Source organism: Cebus imitator, unplaced genomic scaffold (genome assembly GCF_001604975.1).
Source record: "Cebus imitator isolate Cc_AM_T3 unplaced genomic scaffold, Cebus_imitator-1.0 Scaffold59, whole genome shotgun sequence".
Taxonomy (NCBI): Eukaryota; Metazoa; Chordata; class Mammalia; order Primates; family Cebidae; genus Cebus; species Cebus imitator.
The window spans coordinates 2,970,269-2,995,816 of NW_016107374.1; the positions used below are offsets into that span (position 1 = coordinate 2,970,269).

Genomic DNA, 25,548 nt, shown 5'->3' on the forward strand with positions numbered 1-25,548 from the left:
GTATGTATTTCTAGAAATTGAATTATATAAAATATATTTTATATAATAATTGAATTATGTATATTGTTATATACATATATATGTATATATATACACATAGATATGTAATGGAATAGAATTATACTATATCTGGATATATTATATATGTAGACAATTGTACACTGCTTTATCACTTAATAAATCCTATATATATTATGCTATATGTTATATAATACACATTATATATTACAAATTAGCTATATTATATATTTACTATATTACTATATTATATATTATAATATAGTTGTTATATATATATAATTCCTTAATGCATAAAAGGCCTTGTGATCTATTTTGCTAGACAATGGGTAGGAATAGGCTGACAGTTAAAGTGTTGGCTGTGGCCCTTACCTGTCCCACATAGGTGGTAGATGGGGGTGTGAACCGGTGCTCTCAGGCCGTGTGTGTGACATATGGAAGCCTGAGCATATGCCTTGATTCAGTTTACTGCCAGTGCTTCAGAGCTAGATCAAGCCTTGTGGCCAGGGAATAGAGGCAGCCGGCCAGGCTAGGAGATTGTGCACCTGCATTCAACTCCCTGCCTCCCCCCCTTAGTAGCTGTGACTTGAGGCAAATAATCGGGGTGTCTAAGACTCATTTCATTACCTGTAAAACCAGGTTGATTAGGGTACCACCTTGTAAGGTTGTTGTGGGAATTTAACAGGATAATCCACATAAAATGTTAAGAATCTTTTCCTTTAAAAACAAAATGTAGACACGTAAGCAATCCCTTCTCCATGTGGCAAGTGGTATGACCTTTGCTTAGTATAAGTCGGATCATGTCTGTCTTCACTCCTTCACCTTTCCAATGGCTTTCTGGGAAGACCTACCCATCCAGTTCCTCAGGCCTCCCGGCTGCCCCTACCAGGCCTTAGCATGTGCTGCATCTGCTGCCCGGGATTCCTTCCAGCTCCTCGTAACCTATGTTACCACCTCCAGAGCTCAGTGCCCCGGAGCCTGCGCAGGGACCCTCCCAGCCTCAGAGCCAACGTTTGTGGCCTGATGTTGTCCTGACGCCACAAAAGCAGAGGCCTTGCTGTTATCACTGCCCATTGTACTATAGGGGACGGCCAGTGTCAGCCACACTCACACAATTTATTGAACGAGTGAATTAACATGAATGAAGGAATTGGAAAAATTAGAAAACACAGATGTGCAATAGACAAAAAAATCACCACTAATTCTAACACCAAAGTTACCGTTATACTTTGCTGTAGGTTCCTCCAAATCCATATACATGCACACCCATACTTCTGTTTTTTAAAAACAGCTTTATTGAGGTATAATTGATATCCAAAAACTGTACCTATTTAACGTATGCAGTTTGATGAGTTTGTTTATATACTTCTGTAGATTGTAGCTGTTTTATTTAAAAACAAGCCCATATAATGACTTGTTAGCCTATATTGTCACTTATTGACATACTGTTAACACTTACTATCAATAAAAGTTCTGCTATTTAATTTAATTTTATTTATTTTAGAGACAGAGTCTCGCTCTGTCGCCCAGGCTGGAGTGCAGTGATGCGATCTCGGCTCACTGTAACCTCTACTTCCTAGGTTCAAACAATTTTCCTGCCTCAGCCTCCCGAATACGGGGATTACAGGCACCCACCACCATGCCCGGCTGATTTTTGTATTTTTAGTAGCGACAACGTTTCACCATGTTGGCCAGGCTGGTCCCAAACTCCTGATCTCAGGTGATCTGCCCATCTCAGCCTCCCAAAGTGCTGGGATTACAAGCTTGAGCCACTGTGCACAGCCTGCTCTCTAATTTTAAAAGATACTAAGTAACTATTATAATTTGGATGTTCATTTATTTTTTATTTTTAAAATTTTGCTGCAATAAGCACCTTGGCACTGGCTTTTTTGTATCACTCTATGATTATTTCTTTAGTATAAAATTCGAGAAATGGAATTAAAGAATATGTTTTATTCTATCAATATTTTAATAAGTTTTAAAGAGGATGATATATATAAAGTACAGAATGCCAAGGGCACAGGAGGGGATGCAGTGAAAGGAAGTTTTTTCCTTAGCCAGCCCCGAGCTACGGTTCCCCTCCCCAGCAGCAGCCTTCATTGCTGTAGAGTCTGTAAATTATCAAATTGTCAAATAGTATCCAAATGTACCTTGCGACAAAAATATCTTCCAGAAAGTCAGATCAATTTACACTCCCACCATTTCAGAAACCCCCACCCACACGCAAAAGACAGTTGGCTTACTTCTGCATTTTTTGCCATTCTGATAGGCAAAAATGCCATCTCGTTATTCTTCTACTTTGCATTTATTTAATTTCTAGGTAATAGGTTTTTTCATGTTTATTGTACTTTAAGTGAAAGTTAAATTTTTTTTAACTTTCATTTTAAGTTCAGGGATACAAGTGCAAGTTTGTTAACGCAGGTAAACTTGTGTCATGGGGGTTTATTGTACAGATTATTTCATCACCCAGGTATTAAGCCCAGTATCCATTAATTATTATATTTTTCCTCATCCTCTCCCTCCTCCCAACCTTCACCCTCATTCTCCTGAGGGTGAAAATTCTCCAAAATCCTCAAGCATGCATTGTTCCCCTTTATGTGTCCATGTGTTCTCATCATTTAACTTCCACTTATAAGTGACAACGCTTGGTATTCCATTTTCTGTTCCTGTGCTAGCTTGCTAAGGATAATGGCCTCCAGCTCCGTCTATGTCTCTGCAAAGGACATGATCTCATTCTTTTTTATGACTGCATAGTATTTCAAGTTAAGTGTTACAATCCTTATTTTCAGATGGGCATTAGAGGGCAGACTCAGTTGTTGAAGGTCTCAAAGCTAATGGCTAATTAAAGATAGAGCCAGGATTCAAGTCCAGGTCCACCTGCCTCCAAAGCTCCTAATGACTTTCATGAATGATATTTATTCATATACCTTCTCTTTCCCAATTAGATGAGAAAAAAATCTCCCTGTACAGACACGAAGACACCTCTCCTCCTGGCCTGGGATTCAGTAAGTAACACTCGCCTTCTTTTTGCGGGCGACTTCCTGTGTGGTTTGGGGTTACTGTTTGAAGAGGTTATAGATGTACAGCTTAGGAAATATGTTTGCTTTTTATGTTAGGTGGAAGAAGTTGTCCATGATACAATTACTAAGAACCTACGAGCTTTTTACAATATGCTATGCTCATATGACCTTGGAGACACGGGGCTTATTGGCCGAAATAATTTCAAGAAAATCATGCATGTGTTCTGCCCATTTTTAACAAACGCACATTTCATAAAGTAAGTTTTTCGTAACAAAATTCATTCACGTCATGTTTTTCACAAGGCCTGTTCCATAATTCCAAGCCTTTTTCTATGTGGTTTTGAAATGTTGATAGGTAATATTGGTAATAACTGCTACTCACTGAATCCTTGCTAAGCACTGGACGTTGCTTAAGAGTCTGACGTACATTATAGACCTTATCACAGCCGTGTAAAGGTAGCTAGTGTTAGTCCTTTCTACAGACCAAGAAACAGAGGTCTGGAGAAGTTCAATACTCAGTCCAAGTCATACAGCTGGTGAGTTGAGAGACCTGCATTCCCCACTGGGTCTCTATGATTCCTGAGCTCTCTTTTTTCTTCTTTTCTTGCAAGCAAATATCTTTCCTCTATTTTTTTTTAGTAATATCTTGCAAAGTATTGTTCAAGATGCAAAGATTTCATCTCAACTCTTGTTGAGTTGAGACATTTTGTGTGCGTGAGTTGCAATGGTTAAATGTGTTGCATTCTGATAGAGCATTGTCAGCAAGAGCTTCCAGGCAGTTTTGAAACCACAGTGATCTAATACTGATAACTGAGCAATTTGATGATACACAGTCAACTATTATTGCAGACCAGTCATGGTTAAGACAGAGCAAAGTTCTAGACACTTCATTTCTGGGCCACTAAATGTGATCATTGGGCCACAGCTGATGAGTGCCGAAGGCTCACTTCTCCCCACGCTTGCATGTGCTGCAGGGCTGGGAAGGAGGAAGTCCATGCTCTAGTCTTTTTGCTGTTTCACCTCCCAGGGTGTTTGGCTATGGTTGGCTATCCCATAAACAGTAGCTTGAATTACATTTTTGTATCACTTCAGTTTCAAACTTCATTTGTGATGGGCAAGCCAAAGCTGGAAGGGGACCAATGTGAGATGTTAGATGACTGAATGGGGATGGGAAGAAAGGGAAGACAGCAGCCTCTCTCAGACCCTTTTCGGTCTCCTCCCTCTGATCTTTCTCCCTTTCCCCACATCTCCCCTTGGGGCACAGAGCCTGGCTGCTTCCCTTGAGGTCCTTTTGCAGATGACCTCAAGAACTGACCACTGGAAACCCCACCAGCCTGTGGAGGGCAGTGCTTCCCTTATCAACACCTGAGTGTCCTGCTGTCTGCTCAGAGCTGCTCTTGACGAGCTGAGACCTGGATGACTTTAGAGATTGTGTGGGCCAGGGTTTCCCAAGGTGAGGGCGGTGATTTGGGCAATCACTTTGGAGAAAATTGATTGAATCACAGGGGAGAAAGTTATTCTGTCTTCAAGGATTCTAACCATCCTTCTCGTTGATTTTGTTTACACTACATTGATTTAAAGTGACACAAAACACAAGTGGACCTACGGGTAGTTAGTGGCCACTCAAATCTCTTTTCTGTGAACATTCATGATTCCTAACCTATTTTTTAAAAGGTTGGTTTTTGTAGGAAGAGGAGGATTTAGAATAAGAGGAGGGGTGAGGCAAAGGCTTTACTCTCAGGAGGGACTTGGTGTGTCTGGCTCGAACATTTGCGTTTTATCCAGTTCTTATTGAATGTTGGTAGAAAGATCAGTTTGCTGGAGTATGGAAAAAACACTGGAATGGGGAGAAACTGTGAGACTGCAAGTTGAGAGAGGGTCCTAGAGAGTTCAGGTGAGAGACGGCGAGGGCCTGCGCTGAGCAGTGGCCCAGCAGGAAAAGAAATGTGGCCACGTTGCACCTCACTGTGTGTGTGTGGGAAGGGTTCAGCTACTGTTGTCTGGATTGGTTGGGCCATTCTCTTACGCCTTCACTCAGTCTTTCATTCAGTGAACATTACAGAGTGCCTCCTGCATACAGGCTGTCCCAGGTAATAGGCTTACATAATCCCTGTATTTCCAAGGTGGTCTAGAGTAGAGGGAAAGAGCTGCAGATAAACCCAGCATGGCACTGAAGTGCTGTAGCAGATGTGTGCTTGGTGCTTCTAGCGCATGGAGGAGGAATGCTCACTTACAGTGGGGTGACCAGGAGCAGGTGGTGCAGATTGCAGGGAAGCTTCCCGGGGACGTGGTGCTTGAGTCTAGAGAAAAAAAAAAAAAGGAAGGGCATTTCAGGATATGGGATGCCGGAGGAAAGCCCAGAGGGCTGGAGGAAACTAGCATGCTCCAGTCATCCTGCATGGCGCGTTCAGGGACTTGCAGGTCAAACATGACAAGTGGAGTGGGACGTTTTTCGGGAGAAGAGCAGTAGAGGGGCTGATGCCAGAGGGACAGGCAGGGCCCAGCAAGGGTTACTGTATCACCATCCTGTGGCCTCAGGATTCATCCAGCAGGGCACTAGTTTTAATTTTAATTTCCCCTTTTAAAAAATTTTATTGATTTTAAAAGAAGGCGTTTCTTGCTGCCCTACGTGGAAAACAGCACCACTCGCCATAAGGAGGTAATCAGAAGATTGGACGTCATGAGAACAACAGGGTTCCATCCCAGTGGGAGGTCTCTGTCTGCCAAAGGTTTCGAGCATGGGGCTTGCTATGACTTTGTTAAAATGTAGGTTAGGAAGTACAAAAAATATGAGCTATGTTAGACATCACTCAAAGTAAAAGAAATGCAAATGTGCAAGCATGCATTCAAAGACAGTACTCAGTGCCGACTGGAAGTGGAATGTCGACGCTCTCGAGTGGGCTGAGAGGTGGGAGACAGCACCTTTTTGGGAGTGAGTGTGGTGTAACAATGGACCTCCCGTTTGTCTCTGCCGCTCTTCCAGGAACGTAGATCATGGCCACATGTGGGGACTCAGGACACATCTTGGAGTGCAGCTGACTGGACTTGCCAGTGCTGTGGATTAGGGTCGGGTGAGAAGGACCCAAGGAGGCCTCTACGTTTCTGGCTTGAGCAGCTGGGTATTTGGGATTGTCATTGAGACAGGCAGACTGGAAGAGGAACAGTGTCAGAAGTGAACATCAGAAGTTTTATCTTGGATGCATTCACTTGGAGAGGAGATTGGTGACATGTCACCAGCTAGAGTGGGCAGTTCTGTATCCCCACCTAAATCTCATGTTGAATTGTAGTCCTCAATGTCAGAGGAGGGGCCTGGTGGGAGGTGATCGAATCTTAGGGGTGGACTTTCTGCCTTGCTGTTCTTGTGATAGATTTCTTATGAGACATGATCACTTGAAAATGTGTAGCACCTCCTACTTCTCTCTCTCTCTCCGACCTGCTGTGTGAAGATGTGCTTGCTTCTCCTTTGGTTTCTGCCATGATGATAAGTTTCCTGAGGCTTCCCCAGAAGCAGAGCCTGTACCACCAGTAGAACTGTGAGCCAATTAAACCTCTTTTCTTTACAAATTACAGTCTCAGGTATGTCTTTATAGAAGTGTGAGAAAGGACTACTGTAGGCGGTCACTCTGTCCCCCTCCCCAACCCAACCCACAGTTTCTCTCCAGCCACCCAGCTGCATTTGTCATGGCTCTGGTTATTTATTCGTGTGTGTTCGTCACCTGTGTCACTCACCAAGGCTATAGAAGACAGGGGCTTTGTTTGTCTCATTTGCTCCTGAAGCCCCAGTACCTAGGGGTGGAACAATGTCTGGGACATGGTTGGGGCTTCCTAAATATTGTGTGAGTGAATGAATGAATGAATAAATGAAATCTAATGGGTTGATCATGTAGGCAGTTGGGTATTAGACACAGAGCCTTCTCCAATCCATTCTCCATGATGTAGCCACACTTTGTCTGTCTAAACTACAAATCTGATCATGTGAAAACTTTGCTTAAAACACTTTACAGTCCCATTGCCGTTAGGAACCATGCAGATGCTTTCAAGGTGGTGTGGCTTCCCAGGCTCTCCATGTGCCTCTCACGTCTCGGGAGCTCAGACTGTGTAGCCAGGATGCCTGGGGCAACTCCTGGCCCAGCCTTGAATTAGCTGGGCAAGCTACCTAACCTCTCAGAGCCTCTATTTCTTCATCCAGATATTTCTTACTAGAGTTGTGATAAGGATCAAATGAGATCTTATACACAAGTCCTTACTACCTCAGGGCCAAGCATATGCTGAGGTCTCAGCCAGTGTTTGCTGCTGCCTCTGCTGCTGGTCTCAGCTCCAGCTATGTTGACCTGCTTTCCATTCCTTGAAAACACTGGGCTCTCTCTTGCCTCTGGGCATTTAGACCGTCCTTCCCTCTGTTCCATGTGAACCGTCTCTCCCAGCTGACCAAAGTTCAGTGAGGCAGGTGTTGTTCTGGTTTGTTCACAGTTGTGGCAATGGTAGTTAGCACAGTGCTTCATACATAGCTACATGAATATTTATGGGAGCGATTATAATACTGGTGAGCACTTATTGAGCAAAGTACGGCTTCGGAGCTCATGCTCAGCCCCCAGCTATATGCAGATCATCGGAATGATATCATAGTACTGTTATTACAGCTGCAATTTATTAAGCACACATACGTAAAGTATGTCATCCGCAGTGCTAAGAGCTTTACGTGGATTCTCCCACTTGATCATTACAGCTACTTTTACAATCTGCATTTCATAGATAAGGAAACTGAGGCACAGCAAGGGGAAGGAGTGTGCCCCGGGACAGAGGTCCTCAGCACTTCTGGTCTCAGGACAGTTTTATACTCTGAAGAATTATCGAGGACCTCAAAGGTCCACATGTTTCTCATGTGGAGTATGTCATTATGTACTGTATCAGAAATTAAAACTGAGACATTTTTAAAGTGTTGTTGCCAAAACAGCTATACTTCCTTGCTGTGCTTTCATGTAGGCTCAGGGAAAGCTCTGGGATTTCAAAATAGCAGTTTGTTGAGTGATAATGTGGTTACAGCAGTTACAGCAAGTGTAACTGAAGGTCTCTGGTAGAGAGCCCTGTAGAAAGGCTGTACAAAATCTGAGGTAATCACTGAAAACCTACTCCTGGTTCCTCACTTACACCCTAAGCCTACAACCTTAAAAATGTTAGAAAACACAACCTACACAAGAATACATTTTATCTGTGGACATGACCACCCATGTTGCCTCTGATTGACTTTACATGCATAGAAGAACCAAGTGAAAAAGGCAAATTACACTCCAGTGTTGATAGAAAAATAGTTCTGGCCACGCCGATGCTCTGGAAGCATCCTCAGACAACACTCTGTGAGCCCTTCAGTCATATAATTTTTATAATTCTTTATAATGTTATAATTTTCATAATATAATTTCTAATAATTCTTTCTTACATTTACTATATCTGCATTATGGTATACTTTATATACAATAAGCTGCACATTTTTAAATGATTTGATGGATGAAATTCATCTTGTGTCAATATCTGTAAAACCATCACAAGATATCAAATATTTTCACCACCCCCAAAAATCCTCCACGTGCCCTTTAGCAATTCATCATCACTTCTTCCTCCCACCTCCATGAAACCAGTGATCTGCTCTCTTTCATGATAGATTACTTTGTGTTTTCTAGGACTTTATGTATATGGAAGCACACAAGATATTCTGTTTTTTGTCTGGCTTTATTCACTAAGAATAACAATCCTGTGATTCATTCATTTTGTTTTCTACATACCAACAGTTCTTTCCTTTTCACTGCCAAGTAGTATTCCATTGAATGGGTTTACCATAGTTTGTGTACACTTTCATCTCTTGATAGGCATAGGTTTGTTTCTAGTTTTTGGCTGTTAAAAATAAAGCTGTATGTGCAATGTTTGGCTGTTACAAATAAGGCCATATATATTTGTGTAGACATGCATTTTCATTTCTCTTTGGTAAATGCCTTAGAGTGGTTATACCGTTTTACATTCCCACCAGTGGTGGATGAAAGTTGTAGCTACTTGCATCTTCACCAACACTTGGCAGGGCCAGTCTTTTCCATTTTAATTATTCTACTGAGTGTGTTCTAATTATTTTTAAAATTCAGACTCTGCAGTAAGTTTCAGGACATCGCTTCAGGAAGAATCTTTTACAAGAAACTTTTGGCGCACATAGGAATTGACGGCCCACCTACCGTCTCTCCAGTTCTTGTTCCAAAGGATCAGCTGTTAAGTGAACATTTACGAAAAGATGAGCAGCAGCAGCCAGATCTTTCCAAGAGGTAAAAATTAAGCAAAATGAATGCACGTGTCAAAACCACAGTGTCTGTCGTGGAATGAGTATTTAGTAACTATTTGTTGACTGAGTCTTTTAATATTTCATTTTGTAAATAAGAAATATGGCACACTGGAAACACAGTGATTACAGTCAGGGAATTTTAGAGCAATCAGAGATCTTAGGAACTATTGAATCTACCTGTTACATTTAGAAATTAAAACACTGATGTCTGAGAGGTTTGGGGACTTGGCTCAGAAGCTTAATGGCTGGCCTGGGTCAAGAATCCGCGACTCCTGACTCCCAGAGACAATCTGTAACTTCTCTGTTACATACCCACATTCACATTTACTCTATCCCAGAAACTTAGATTCTTTACCACCATTTAATTTTTACTGCAACACACATCCTTGAAACCAGTTAACATTTTCTAATAGGAATGATAGAATGATTAAAATGATTTCCAAATTGAATTGTAACAATAAAACATACTTAGTAAATCTATAAAAAATTAGACTGATGAATATTCTAGCTCTTCTTCATTTTTAAAAATATAGGTTTAGTTTAATGAAAAGATATTATTTTAACTTGCTCATTCATAGCTTATAATAAATTCATAATGAAAGGTAAAATGTAGAACTATTCAGCAGACTTCACTTTGTCATAGCCCTTTTAAAAAGTTCTTAAGAGCAATGGGAATATTTTAATGATATGCTAATTAAATTTGAATACCTGGGCTTTTCAGTAGTAGAAGCTTTTATAAATGGGCATAAAGATGGTATTTTAAGAGACAGGTTAAATATTCCATGATAAGGTATGTCTGCTTCCTAAAACTGGTGAAAGAAGCAATGGCAATTAAACATTTCATAAAATGTAGCTTTCCTGGGGAGCTCTTAAAAATCAAGAGACGCAGCAGGGAAGGAATAGAAGTCCAATCTCCACAACTGTCTCAGAGCTGTTTCTTCCCCAAAAATATGGGGCCCAAGAGACTTCCAGAGAGCTGAGGAAATAACTATCCTCCAAACACCCATGTCCACACACTCAGACACGTCCACACTTACACTCACAGAACAGCACATTCAATTCGTATTTTATAAATCAAGTTGATTTATGGAGCAACTGTGGGCTTCCCTTCATTTCCGTGGATGTTTGATGACTTCCTTGATCTAGTTACCACAAAATGGCCTATTTCTTTCATTTAAAGCTTTTTTAATGGGCTCTGACTTTAAATTTTTCCACTTTACAAAAGAATCCTTTTTCAACCATGTGTGCCCAGTCACATGCCACCTTCAGCCTGCTCAAAGCATAATTGAAAATCTCAAGGACAATAATGTTCTCTCCCTTCAAGTCCTCCACCCTGGCCTGCCACCGTACATGGGTTTTCACTTGGACACTGTGCTGGGGACCTCCAGTACTGGCCCTGGAACCTCCTAGCCAGGGGAGTAGAAGAAGCCCCTGAGTCACTCCACCTTTCCCAGCAGGTAAACCCAGGATGGTAAACCTTTTTTTTTTTTTTCTTTCTTTCCTTCTTTTTTTTGAGACAGAGTCTCACTCTGTTGCCAGGCTGGAGTGCTGGAGTGCAGTGGCACAATCTCAGCTCACTGCACCCTCTGCTTCCTTAGTCCAAGTGATTCTCCTGCCTTAGCCTCCCAGAGTAGCTGGAACTGCAGGCACGCACCACCACACCCAGCTAATTTTTGTATTTTTAGTAGAGATGGGGTTTCACCATGTAGGCCAGGATGGTCTCCCTCTCTTGACCTCGTGATCCACCCGCCTCGGCCTCCCAAAGTGCTAAGATTACAGGTGTGAGCCACTGCCCCCGGCCCAGTAAACCTTTTTCTTTGTTTTCTTTTCTTTTTTTTTTTTGAGAATGGAGTCTTGCTCTGTTGCCCAGGCTGGAGTGCATTGGTGCGATTTTGGCTTACTGCAACTTCTACCTCCTGGGTTCAAGCGATTCTCCTGCCTCAGCCTCCTGAGAAGCTGGGACTGCAGGTGCGCATGCGCACCACCACACCCAGCTAATTTTTGTATTTTTTGTAGAGACATTGTTTCACCAAGTTGGCCAGGATGATCTCAATCTCTTGACCTCATGATCCCCCCGCCTTGGCCTCCCAAAGTGCTGGGATTACAGGTGTGAGTCACTGCACCCAGCCTATTTTATTTTATTTTTTGGAGACAGGGTTTTGATATGTTGGTCTTGAACTCCTGAGCTCAAGTGATCCTCCTGCCTTGTGCTGGGATTACAGGCATGAGCCACTGACCCCAGCCTTGAGTTCTACATTTTATTCGTTTTGTTTTATTTTGAAATAGAGTCTTATTTTATCACCCAGGTTGGAGTGCAGTGGCTCCTTCAAGGCTCACTATAGCCTCAACCTGCTGGGCTCAATCGATCCTCCCACCTCAGCCTACCAAGTAGCAAAGACTACAGGGAGGTACCACCAAGCCCAGCTAAGTTTTGTATTTTTTAGAAACAGGGTTTTACCATGTTGCCAGGCTGGTCTCTAACTCCTGGGCTCAAGTAATTTGTCTGCCTTGGATCCTTAAAGTACTGGGATTACAGATGTGAGCAACTGTGCCCGGCTAAGCTCAGCATTTTAAAAGCAGGGGGACAGAGCCCAGAAAACGAGATTGAAGAGCAATGAAGCCTCCCGATTGCCAGCACGTGAAAGCTCCCTCGTTCTCCTCTCTCCCCATCCCTTGGTGTGACAGCAGTCCCAGGTCATTCGCTTCTGATGTCGTCTTCCTCCACTTGGAGGTCTACTTGGTTTCTGAGGAAGATGGGGCAGAGAGGGAGTTCTAGACCTCCTAGGGAGCTGTAAAATCTTTGGCATTTCCTCTTTGGTTTAGTCTCTGTCATCAGTGGCTGGAGGTGTTTTGTTCCTCAGTTACCAAAGGGCAAAGTCACCTCATCACCATAGAATTCATTTTCTCCCAACCTCATACCGAGTAGTCACACGAAAAGTATAATTTCTTCCTATTGATAGGATTTTGCCTTGTTCACTTAGAAATGATAAAGATTCCCTGGCCTTTTTGTTCTAACAATTCATTTGCTTTTCCCCTGGGCATTTTTCCATAAAAATGATTAAATGACGGTCGGGCATGGTGGCTCACTCCTACAATCCTAGCACTTTGGGAGACCCAAGGTCAGGAGTTCAAGACCAGTCTGGCCAACATGATGAAACCCGTCTCTACTGAAAATACAAAAAGTCGGGCATGGTGGCACATCTCTGTAATCCCAGCTACTTGGGAGGCTTAGGCAGGAGAATCACTTGAGCCCAGGAGGTGGAGGTTGCAGTGAGCAGAGATTGTGCCACTGCACTCCAGCCTGGGCAACAGAGCCAGGCTCTGTCTCAAAAAAAATAAAAAATAAAAAATAAGATTTACCTCCAGCCACATCTTCTATTAAGAAACCTCCTCCTCAGTTCAAATTAGATCCTCTTCCTGCCCAGTGCTCCGACAGCTCCCTGTGCCCACCTACCCTTCTCTTACCATAAGGGTCACTAACGTCACCATTCTTGGCCCTGAAGTTCTATGAGGACACAGACAGGGTTGGGTTTGTCTCTGTGTTCCTTGGGCTTGGTGGTCTCTCACTGCACCCTCGCTTCCTGGGCTCAAGAGATCCTGACACCTCAGTCCCTCAAGTAGCTGGGACCACAGGTGCATGCCACCATGACTACTAATTTTCATATTTTTTTTTTTTAGAGATGGGGTCTTGCTATGTTGCCCAGGCTGGAGTGCAGTGGCTATTCATGGGCGCGATCCCACTACTGATCGGCACAGGAGTTTTGACCTGCTCTGTTTCCAACCTGGGCTGGTTCACCCCTCCTTAGGCAACCTGGTGGTTCCCCGCTCCTGGGAGGTCACTGTATTAATGCCGAACTTAGTGGGGACACCCTACTGGCATAGCACACTACAGCCCAGAACTCCTGGACTCAAGCAGTCCTCCAGCCTTAGCCTCCTGAGTAGCTGGGACTATAGGCACGTGCCACCGCGCCCAGCAATTTTTGTATTTTTGGCAGAGATGAGGTTTCATGATGTTGCCCAGGCTGGTGTCACACACCTGAGCTGAAGCAATCCACGCACTTTGGCCTCCCAAAGTGCTGGGATTACAGGGATGAGCCACCATACCCATCCTCAATCAAATTTCTTTTTTTTTTTTTTTTTTTGACAGGGTTTCATCATGTTGGTCAGGGGGGTCTTGAACTCCCAACCTCAGGTGATCCACTTGCCTTGGCCTCCAAAGGGCTTGGATTACAGGTGTGAGCCACCACGCCTGGCCTCAATCAAATTTCTTAACCTCCATCGACTTTTAACCTGTAAACTCTAATTGTGGCAGTACCTACTTCCCTGGTTGCAGAGAAGACCGAGTGACAGAATCACACAAAGTCCTGGACAGGTGCTGCCCACACAGAAAATTCTTACAAAATATCAGTTTTCAGTATTATAAGGATCCTCCATTTCCTTTACTCTGTCATCCAATCACCATGTCTATAGATTCCAAGTTCTCAGGATCTACGCAGTCCATCCCGTCCTTTCTGGCCCCAGCACACCCTCTTAATCCAGCCTCCTGTCTCCTCTTATCTGATGACTGTAGAAGCTTCTTAACCCATTTTCTTCTTCTTCTTTTTTTTTTTTTTTTTTNCGTTTCCCCATGCTGGTCAGGCTGATCTTGAACTCCTGACCTCAGGTGATCCACCCATCTTGGCCTCCCAAAGTGCTGGGATTACAGGCGTGAACCACCGCACTCAGCCCCAGCCTGGTAAACCTTCTTCCTGTCACGAGTTACGTAGAAATGGGTGAGGCCTGGAGGAAGCACTCTGCCTGTGTCAGCTGACACCGGTCTAAACGCCTGCTTGTGATTTTAGAACCAAGGCCACTGGGGATCAAACCACCCCAACCAAGAAGATGACCAAAGAAGAAGTTATTGAAAAGTTGAAAAACTGTATACAGCAGCAGGACCCCGCATTCAAAAGACGATTTCTTGACTTCAGCAAGGAGCCTAATGGAAAAATTAACATGCATGACTTTAAGAAGGTAGGAGAATGAGTTTCTCTTCATTTCTTTCCTGCAGAAGTTCAGTTGTTTTCTTAGATGAACATACTTTAAAGGACAATGGCTTATCCCAGGATGCAGCAGATCCATTTTTAGGCATCTTTCAACAATTTTAAAGGATTTTTTTTTTGTTCTGGCCAAAAAATTGTCATTGGCAAATTTCTCAGAGCATACTTTCAATACGGATGTGACCAGCTTTTGGTATTTAAACTTTTACATATCAGAGGCATTTATTGACACATTGTTTGGCTATCTGCTCCGTACCTGGCGCTGTGCATAGTGGGGCAGCGTGCGGGTAGGAGTACAAAGCCACTCCGGCGCCCGCCTGCCAGTGGAGAGTTCCCAATCGCAGAGCTGTGGTTTGGTCCTCTAGAAAGAAAGAAAAAAAAAGCAATCTGGCAGTGAAATATGGGAAACTCAGAGGGCTGATTTGCATGTGCTTATGGGAACTGGTGAGTTTCTGCCAGAAAGGGCTCAGCTTGAAGGGTTCTGCATAGACTTCTCAGGAATTAATTTAAATGATTGCTTAAAATTCCTATTATGATCCCTCTAGCTAATCATCCTCAGCTATTTTTAAGGAATGCATTTCAGTTAATATGTAGCAGTGTCCATGTGGACAAATTTAGAAGAGGGCAATGAAATATATTTCCAAGAAGAGAGTAATTACATTAGTGGCCCCTCCATCCGATGCCTGCCCCACTGCCAGGCGTTGGAATGGGCTCTTTATGGGTCTTATTTCTAAGCCTCCAGACTGCAGCATCACGGAGGAGCATGGACTAGAGGAGGGAGCAGGGCTAGAGGCACAGAAATGGGATTAGGTAGCTATTGAAACAGTCCAGACCCTCTCCCCTGCCCAGCCAGAACAAGACAAGATGTGGAGAGTCTTTTGTTGTATAAGCATATGGGAAGGCCAGGAGAATAGATTCAAGAAAGACTCAGACATAACGAATTGAGCCTAGGAAATGAGGGATAGGGGATAAAACATAAGGGAATAGGCCGTGCGCGGTTGCTCACGCCTGTAATCCCAGCACTTTGGGAGGCTGAGGCAGGCGGTTCACCTAAGGTCAGGAGTTCAAGACTAGCCTGGCCAACATGGCGAAACCCAATCTCTACTAAAAATACACAAATTAGCCAGGTGTGGTGTCACACACCTGTAATCCCAGCTACTCCAGAAGCTGAGGCAGGAGAATCACTTACCTGGGAGGCAGAAGTTGCAGTGAGCTGAGATCGTGCCATTGTACTCTGGTTGGGTGACAGAGAGACTTAGTCTAAAAAAAAAAAAAAGAAGAAGAAATAAGGGAATAAGGGAGAGGAAATGTTCCCAGATTTCTGGTTTGGGGACTAGGTGGCCGATAACCAGTCACTGATGATTTTGTTGAGAGAAATTTCAATGGAGTGAGTGGTAGTGATGGGAGTTGAATTTTACGGACTGAAAACTAAATGAGTGCCGATGTGACTCCTCCATTCCTGCCCATGCAGGGCCCTTTGTCTTAGATTTTATTTCACCCTGAGCTACGTGGCACAGGTCCTTGCCCATAATGCGTAATGATCTTGAACTCTCACAGTGCTCTGCATTCTTGATTCTTAGAGTCAGTTCACATCCCTAGTCTGCCCCTGGCTTTTCAGAGCAGGAAGTGACTATCTTAGAGAAGTGGCAGTAGATGGCAGCAAGGCAGGGACTAACACCCCAGGCCTGAGTTCGAGAGCAGTGTCTTACCTGCCCCAGCCTTCTGTCACCTGAGAACAACTTTAGGTCATCAGCTCACTTGCAGGTTTTTCAGGCTTCCCGTTGTACCTGCCATTGATAAACCAGCATCTCCTGAGTTCATGTCCCAGAGCACCCTCCTGAATGTTAATCCCATGAACCTTCCTGCCCACCCGCTTTCTCCATATGGGCAGAGCCAAAGAGGGTCTGTGTTCTCATCATGGGTGCTCTGCCAACATCCTTCCTGTTCTCAGTCAAAGCCAACAACCTTTTTTTTCCCAGTTGCTCAGGCCTAAAATCTAGTCATCTTTACTGAGTCTCTTCTTCTTCTTGTACCCGTGTCCAATTCACCAACAAAGACTGTTGGCTCCCTTCCAGATAGTTCCAGAATAGATGACCCCATCTCCACTGCTCCCCCCCAGCATCTCTCATAGGATTATCAACGCAGCCCCTTCACCGCCTCCCTGCTTCCACCCTGGCCATGCTACAGTTCATTCTCAACCCAGCAGCCAAAGTGACCCCTCACTAGAGCCCACCAAGGGCCCCTCAAACACAAACTAGACCGAGCCTGGCCTAGGAGACCCTGCGTGGTCCAACCGCTATGGCCTCCCTGACCTCAGCTCTGGTCACCCTCCCTTTGCTCAACCAACTCCAGCCACATCAGCTTCCTCGCCCCTCAGACACAGGCTGGCCCTTCCTTGGCACTGGCTATGCCCTCTAGCGGGATCGTGGCTCCTTGGGTAACTCCTGAGTTCATATCCCAGAGTCCCCTCCTGATTGTCAGTCTCATGCACCTACCTGTTTACCTGCCTTCTCCATGTGGGCACGGCCAAAGAAGGGCCGTGTTCTCACCAAGGTCGCTCTGCCTACATCCTCTCCCCTCACCTCCTTCCAGTCTCTGTTCAACTGCTCTTCCTCCACCAAGGCGACCCTGACACTCCTGTTACATATACAGCCCACCCTCCTCACCTTCACCTCCTCCATCCTGTTTCCTGTCCACAGCACCCATCCTGTGTATTGCACGGTACTGACCATGCCTTTCATTTGTTTCTGCATTCTGTCTGTTTGCTTGCCCTCCTCTATTATAAAATATGCTCCAAAGGTCAACATTTGATCTCTTTTGTGTAGTGATGCACCCCGAGTGCTTTGCACCTAGCAGGGCCCAGGGAACATGTATTGAATGAATGAATGTGAGAGTACTTGGCATCCCCAGTGCAGCCCTAAATAAATGCCGCCCTGAGGACTGATGGACATGGGCATTCTTAGATGTGAAGTTGGTTTGTACACCTATCTGGAGCAGTGCTCTCCAACCCCCGTGCTCTTCTCTGCCCCATGAATTTCTCTGGGCGCTGGCTGACCCTGAAGTTGAGCTAACTGAACAGCTGTCCTGCTGCTTGCCCCATGGCAGCAACCAGCATGCTCCTACTCCTTCCTCTTGCCTATCTGCAGGCTTCCCGGAGACTTCCCTGCTGCCTGAAGGCATGCCCACAGGGAGGGCAAAAGAAAAGCAGAAACCCAGCAAGGACTTTGCTGTAGTCAGTTTGGGCAGCTTTAACAAACTACACTGGACTCAGTGGCTTACAGATAGTGGAGATTTCTCTCACAATTCTGGAGGCCGGAAGCTCTGGCTCAGGGTGTCCGCATGCTGGGGCTCAGGCAAGGGCCCTCTTTTGGGTGACACACTGCAGACTTCTCACAGCAGCAGGAGGGCAAGAGAGCTCTCTGGGGTTTCTTTTATAGGGCTCTAATCCCACTCACATTGGGGGTTAGGGTCTAGTCCGTTACAAACCAGTGTGGAGGAGAAAACGTTTGTTGTGTTTTAACACGAAAAGTAACGATCAATTCGCGGTGAACACAGTTAGGCCAGTTTTACACTGGTTTTCCTCCTAGTGATTTGTTTGGCCTAACCTTTGGGAAAGTCCTCCTGTGACCATCCTTGACGATCAAGAACTCTGGGACGATTTTCAGCTGTCAGTCTCCTATGGACCTGGGTTTGAACTTCATAAGCTATAAATTGTCACCGTTCCTGGCAGAGATTGTTTGTAGGTTAGTGTGAACAGCTTTTTTCTACTACTAGTGAAATCAGAGCCTGAAAAGTCATGAGCTTATACAGTAGAAAGAAAGGATTTAGCCTAGACAGGATGCAAGGCTTCCAGATGATAAAGGCTTGGGAACGTAGCATTTCAGTGGTGCGGAAGCCTTTGGAATTGACTTCTCAAAAGATCTTTAAGTATGATGGACGACAGTAATTCTGTAATGGCAGTAACAGCAATAGTAATTTCGATGATGATGATGATCACCATCGCTGGAATAATAACGATGATGGTGACATGATAACTGCAGCTACCACGGATTGAGCCCCTCTGATATTCGGGCACTGTGGAAGTCGCTTTACATATGTTATTTCTACTCCTCACTGGAAGCCTGTAGGCATAGATTATACACATTTCACAAACAAGGAGACCGAAGCTTAGCACCTATGATACTGGCTCCATGTCGTTCTGCTGTTAAGCTGTTCAAGAACTTGGATTTGAATTCATGTCTGTCTGTATCAGACTCAGCCCCTTGCTGGGTGTAATTTGGGCCCGGCAGGTGTGAGATAGGCTTGCTGGATGTGAACAGGCTTGCAGGGTGTACTTGCTGCATGAAGTAGAGGCTTACCGGGTATAATTCTGGCTTGCTGAATAGACTGTGGGTTTGCTGAGTAATTGATGGCCATGTGTTTCAAGGTAGCATCTGGCCTTGGAGTTTAGTGAGAAGGACATTCATTTTAACAACAATGCTTTTTCATTCTTCCTGTCCTTTTGGTCATGGGTATACAGTGTTCCCGCCCTTCTCTTCCCCCAGATCTTGTGTGTAACACCAATTAGTATAGCGAGATGGTGGTGAAGGTTCGTCCCTGGGGAGGTGGGAGTGAAGGTCGATGTCACATACTTCAGTGTGCCTGCCTGACGTACATGCTGTAGGTTGCACTTAGATGTTGGCTGGTAACCTCAAACTGTAAATTAGAAGCGCTAATTATTTATTTCCACCAGCCATCTCCTTCACAATGTCATGGCAGAAGGTAGCTACCTACTCTGGATCAATGAGGGAGAATGGCAGAAATAGGGTCTCCAGGTGGCTAGGGACCTTTGGGTCCTCAGATCCAAGTCTCTGCTCTGTTGCTGCTGAGATCACTGTCATAGGTCCTCACCACCATGGCCAGAAAGATTTTGTCTACTCTCTAAATTATTATTATTATTATTTTGAGATGAAGTCTCACTCTGTCGCCCAGGCTGGAGTGCAGTGGCGTGATCTCAGCTTACTGTGACCCTCGCCTCCCGGGTTCAAGCAGTTCTTCTGTCTCAGCCTCCTGAGTAGCTGGGACTACAAGTGCCTGACTAATTTTTGTATTTTTAGTAGAGACCGTTTTTCACCATATTGGTCAGGCTGGTCTTGAACTCCTGACCTCAGGTGATCCACCCACCTTGGCCTCCCAGAGTGCTGGGATTACAGGTGTGAGCCACAGCGCCTGGCCAACTCTATAAATTATATTTGTTAACTATTAATAAGACTTTGTCTTCTCCTCGTTTTCCTGTTTCATATAAGACATAGCAGAGCTTCTGATTCATGTGAGATTACCAGGACAGCATGATACTAGTGCTGGTGGAGGCAGAGCTCACTAGGGATGAATGAACTCTGTGTGCTTTCCATGGTTGGATGTGTGACGTCTGCTGTGAGGAGGGGAAGGAGAAGGCTGCTATCCTTTCTGGAATTGTCCAGATCTGTTCTCAGTAGTTGGAATCATTTCTCACAACAACCCTGTGATACAGATTCCCTCTCCCATCTCCGTTCATTGCTCCATTCATTGCTCTGTCTCCATTCATTGCTGTGACCATTGCACCTCATGTTCCCTCCTTTGGCACTTAACACAACAGTGTTCTGAACTTCTCCACCAAAGAAAATGGCGCTCTTTGACTTTTGCATTTTTTAAATTTATTTATTTATTTAGAGGCAGGATCTCACTTTGTCTTTCAGGCTGCAGTGCAGTGGTGCGATTATACTCACTGCAGCCTCAGTCTCTTGGGCTTAAGTGATCCTCTCACTTCAGCCTCCAAAGTAGCTGGAACTACAGGTGCATACCACCATGTCTGAATAATTCTTTTTTAAATTTTTTGTAGAGATGAGGTCCCACTATGTTGCCCCAGCCGCTCTTGAACTCCTGGGCTCAAGAAATCCTCTGATGTTGGCCTTCCAAAGTGCTGGGATTACAGGTGTGAGCCACTGCGCCCAAGCCAACTCTTACTTATTTTTAAATGTGTCATTTTATGTAAATGTGTCATTTATGTAAGTCCAAACTGGTGAAGTTGCAAGAAAACTTTCGGGAGATCTGGAACCTGCGTATTCTTTCTCTGAATAGTTTCTCTTCCCCTCTCCCTTTTCTTCATATGCTGAATTAGCAGAAAACCCGCAAAACAGTGGTTTAAATAAGAGAGGTGGTTATTTTTGTCTTTGAGAACAGGAGTCCAGATACTGCTGCTACAAGGCCAGTGCAGCATGTCATCAGACACCCCGGTTGCTTTTAGCTTTCCACAGTTCCAGGTACATCTTCATGCATGCAGGCTAGTGCCAGAGCACCAGCCACTGCAGCTGTGTCAGGCACAAAGATGGGGAGGCGTGAACGGCAAGGCACTTGAGCCAGCCAGGTCTTTCTCTTATAAAGCTTCTTTCTTAGACGTTCCTCCCAGCAGTTACCTCTCACATTTTATTGACTAGGACTGCATTATGTGGCCATACCTAAAATCTATAAGGGGGGTTGGGAAATATGTGTGTGTGTGTGTGTGTGTGTGTGTGTGTGTGTGTGTTTATTTTATATCTATATGTATGTTTTATATCTATATGTATGTTTATTTTATATCTATATAAAAAATTTGGAGCTGGGTATATCACTAGCATGGAGAAAGCAAGGTTGTGGCTCTATGGGAGAAGGAGAAAAATATATTTGGCAGGCAAACTTAACTGTCTGCCACCCTTTCTCTCAGTAGGCATTTTGAGGGTGTCTGTTGTTAGCATGGCAGTAGGCACATGGGGAATGGGGATGAAGCGGAAGGTGCAGTTTCTGACACCAGGGGAAATGATTTTGTTGATTTGGGCCAGTGACCCATGGGAACAGAACATGACAAAATACCCAAGGACACATGGGCTAAGATTAGTCTAATTGAGTCATTAGACTAATTGAGATGTACAATCTATCAGGAATTTGAGTATCGCTTTATAATACCAGCTTCCTGTAATTGGCTGTGTCTGATTTCTTCACTCTCCATGAACACACTGGACATTGTTCAGCTCACCGTTGTTCTTAGTACCACCTCTGGGGACCCCGCCTCGGCCTCTGGAGACAGACATGGAGCTGCAGAGCTCATCGGCAAGCTTGCTCAGGGCCCCTGAGACAGTGCAGTAGGGAGCTGGAGTCTGGAACAGCCCAACCCTGTGTCCCAGATTTCAGCTTCCTTCCTTGCAGGGTTCGGGAAGGGAAACGAGTCATGACTTGAGCCCACTCGGGTCTCTAATTTTGCCACTCCATGGCCATATAACTCACAGTAAAGGTGTGGCCTCTGCCTGGACCAACCCAATTTCTCTGTTTAATGTCCACCTCCATAGTCACCAGCTATTCACACGTCCCGAGGTCACCTCTAAAATGTTCCCCCGCCTTGGAGATTTAGTTCCTTTAGTCCTCATTGCTCTCTGAGTTCTCCAATGCCTTTTATTTTATTTATTTTATTTTGTTTTGTTTTGTTTTGTTTTGTTTTGTTTTGTTTGAGACAGAGTTTCACTCCTTTGTCCAGGCTGGAGTGAAGTGGCACAATCTCAGCTCACTGTAAACCTCCACTTCCTGGGTTCAAGCAATTCTCCTGCCTCTGCCTCCCCAGTAGCTGGGATTACAGGTGCCCACCACGCCTGGCTAATTTTTGTATTTTTAGTAGATATGGGGTTTCACCATGTTGGTCAGGCTGGTATCAAACTCCTTAACTCAGGTGATCCACCCACCTCAGCCTCCCAAAGTGCTGGGATTACAGGCGTGAGCCACCATACCTGGACCCTTATCACATTTTTGTGGGGTTACTCTATTAACTGATGAGTGAGGTATGTTAGGTAAACTCTTCTATCTGATCGTAGGTTTGTCTAGTGAGATCCTGTTTTCATTGTGTTGACTGTTATTCACTTTGAAGCTAATTACTGGGTATTAACAAATTTAGAACTGCTAAACATTCCCATGGATTGTTTCCTTTATCATGAGGACAGAACTTTCTTGACACAGAATGCCATTTGCCTTCAGGCCGATGTTGATAATAATGTAATAATAATGTAATCGCTTCAGCTCTCCTTTGATGAGTGTTCACATGGCCTGTCCTTTGTATCCTTTTACTTATTGAGAGCAAGTGTCTTGTAGGCAGCATATAGCCAGTTAAAAAAAATACATTGTGATAGTCTGAGTCCTCCACTTGAAGTTTGTAGTCCGTTCTATAGGTATTTAATCATCTACATACTTGGCTTTATATTCATTGTGTGTTTTTTTCTATTTGACCCAACTGTCTCATGTTCCTTTTTCTGTTCTTTGTTGCCTTCTTTTAGATTATCCAACTATATATATATTTTTTTGAGACAGGGTCTCACTCTGTTGTGTTATTTCATTTTCCTCTCTATTAGCTTATGAGCTGCTTCCTTCTTATATTCGTCTTAATAGAAGCTGCACGAGAGACTGTGACAGGGAGCCGGTGTTACTGTTGTCAAATATAAATTATTATTTACCACTTCCCAATGCTGGATTTTAAAAATACTTCATTTATCCCCTCTTCTCTTTTGTGTGATAGTTGTTTTGCATTTTAATTTTACATGTATTTTACTGTATTTATTTATTTATTTATTTTTGAGACAGAGTCTTGCTCTGTCACCCAGGCTGGAGTGCAGTGCTGTGATCTTGGCTCACTGCAGCCTCTGCCTCCCAGGTTTAAGCGATTCTCCTGCCTCAGCCTCCCAAGTAGATGGGACTATAGGCACATGCCACCACACCTGGCTAATTTTTATGTTTTTAGTAGAGACAGGGTTTCGCCATGTTGGCCAGGCTGGTCTCGAACCCCTGACCTCAGGTGATCTGCCCATCTCAGCCTCCCAAAGTGCTGGGTTACAAGCGTGAGCCACCACGCCCGGCCTTACATGTATTTTCAATCCCACGAGGCATTATTATTATTATTTCGTATGGTAAATAATTTGTCAAATGAATCTACATATTTACTCCTGCTGCTCTTCTTTCCGTCTCACATTTTATGTTTGCACCTGGACTCATTTTTAAACTCTGCACGAAGACCTCCCTTTTGTATTTTTATGCAAATGTACTGGCAACTAACCTTTCAAGTGTCCCTGGGTTCTTCCCATTTCCTTACCTCTTCACCTCATGTCCTTTTTCTGTCTAGGACCATATCTAGGGTATCGTAGTCTATCGAGTCTTCATGTTTCCTGAGGCTTGCCTGGCTGTGAGAGTTTCCTAGACTTGCCTTGTTTTCGACGACCTTGAAAGTTTTGAGGATTACTGGTCAGATAGTTTATAGAGCATCCCTCAATTGGGATGTTATTTTTTTCTCATTAGACTGGGTACTGTGTTTTTGGAGGAAGACTATGGGGGGAGGTGGGGGGCCTTCTCATCACATCTTATCAAGGACACCTGCTATTAATATGACTCATCACCGTTGGTGCTGACCTTGTCACTGGCTGAGGTGTATCACCTGACCTCCTCACCTGGCAGAGGTTTCGCTACTGCCAAGTTATTCCTTTTCTCCCCTCTCTTCCATATTGGAAAGACTTTCTTCTTTGGAAGAAACCCTCGATGCAGAGCCCACAAAGGAGTGGGGAGTTGTGATACTCCAGCTCTTTCAAGCCACAATAACGACAGCGGTTATTTGGAATCCTTGTCCATGGGAGATTTGTCTCTCTTCTTCCACTTATTAACTTATTCAGCCATTTATTCATATTAGTATGGACTCATGCCTCATTATCCTTTAAATAGCTAGAAGACCCTTAAAGATTTTTCCATTTTCCACTTCTGATTGGTAATTTTAAAATATGTTCTCTTTGTTTCTTGACTTGTCTAGCTAGAGGTTTATCACTTTTATTGATCTTTTTCTAAAACACACTGTGGTTTCATTGATTTTCTCTGTTGTTTGTCTATATTCTACTTCACTGGTTTTTACTCTTATCTTTATTATTTCTTTATTTCTACTTCTACATACTTCGGCCTTAATTTTCCTGAGTTTGAAACACAAAGGAATTTTTGGGGATATTTGCCTTGAGAACCTGGTGGGACTCCTGGCATGAAAGTGTGCCCTCCCCAACCTTCTCCAAAGACAAGGTCACTAGAAGTCTCTCCCCCTTCTCCAAAGACAAGGACCTAGAAGCCTCTCAAGCTAATTCACACTCAGCTGCCAGTGATTTGTCAAAATTACCACTTAGGTATCTGTACTAGTTTCTAGCCTCAGTTGCTTCTGCTCCAGGTAAGCTAATCATGGCTGTGATTCTCTCTCTCCATTTCTCTCTCCAGATTTTATGTTTCTCTGATGCTTCTATGGAAAGTCATTAATTTGTAGCTTGTTTTGCTTTTATTCTTGTTGTAAGGATGGGAGTGATGACTTCCAAACTGTTTACATGTCAGAGTTCTTTACATGAAAGAAAAAGTCCCCCTTGTTTTTAAAAACATTTTAGCTGGAAAAACATTCGAGGTTGGCAATCATTTTCTTTCGGCATTTTAAAGATACCATTCCGTGGTCTACGTCTTCTATCAGTTTTGTTGCTAAATCAACCATGTATCTTATTGGGTATTATGTGTCTTTTTTTTTCTCTAGCAGCTCTTAATATTTTCCTGTCTTTGGATTTCAGCAATTGTACTAGGATGAGTCTCAGTGCAGCTTTCTTTGTATGAATCCTGCTGGAGTTTGCAGTTCTTCTGGTATCAGTAGGTTAATGTGTTTTATCAGTTGTGAAAAATTCTCAGCCATTGCCTCTTCTCCTGTTGCTTTTGCCCATTCTCTGCCCTCTCCCTGGACTCCAGTAGTCTATGCCAGACCTTTCCAGACCTCTCTCACTTTTTTGTGTAGTTTCCATCATTTTTCTTTTAGTGCTTCAGTCCCAGTATTTCCCATTGATCTGCCTTCCAGCTTGTGAATCCTGTGTTCTGCATTATTCAGTCTGTGGTTAATTGTACTCAAAAAGTTCTTAATTTTAGTATTATATTTTTCATTGGTGGGATGTTCATTAGGTTATTTTTAACATATTTCATATCTGTGGTTCTTTTCTTCTTTTCTCTCAGTATATTCCTGTATTCTTTTAAACATTCTTTAATTATTCAGTTGTATTTAAGTTATCTAATGATATCTGAATTTTCAAATTTAATCTGTAAACTCCTTCAGACTAGAAACTTCTTATTT

At 43.8% G+C, this 25,548-nt stretch overlaps 1 protein-coding gene across 1 annotated transcript in view; it reads left to right on the plus strand.

The window, feature by feature from the left end:
• Positions 1 to 25,548, plus strand: part of EFCAB6 (EF-hand calcium binding domain 6) — a 253,299-nt gene that overhangs the window by 138,848 nt on the left and 88,903 nt on the right. Inside the window, exons 14-17 of the mRNA XM_017529516.2 lie at positions 2,964 to 3,023; positions 3,135 to 3,295; positions 9,170 to 9,343; positions 14,202 to 14,370. Of these exons, the coding sequence (XP_017385005.2) occupies positions 2,964 to 3,023; positions 3,135 to 3,295; positions 9,170 to 9,343; positions 14,202 to 14,370 (564 nt within the window). The remainder of the gene's footprint in view (positions 1 to 2,963; positions 3,024 to 3,134; positions 3,296 to 9,169; positions 9,344 to 14,201; positions 14,371 to 25,548) is intronic.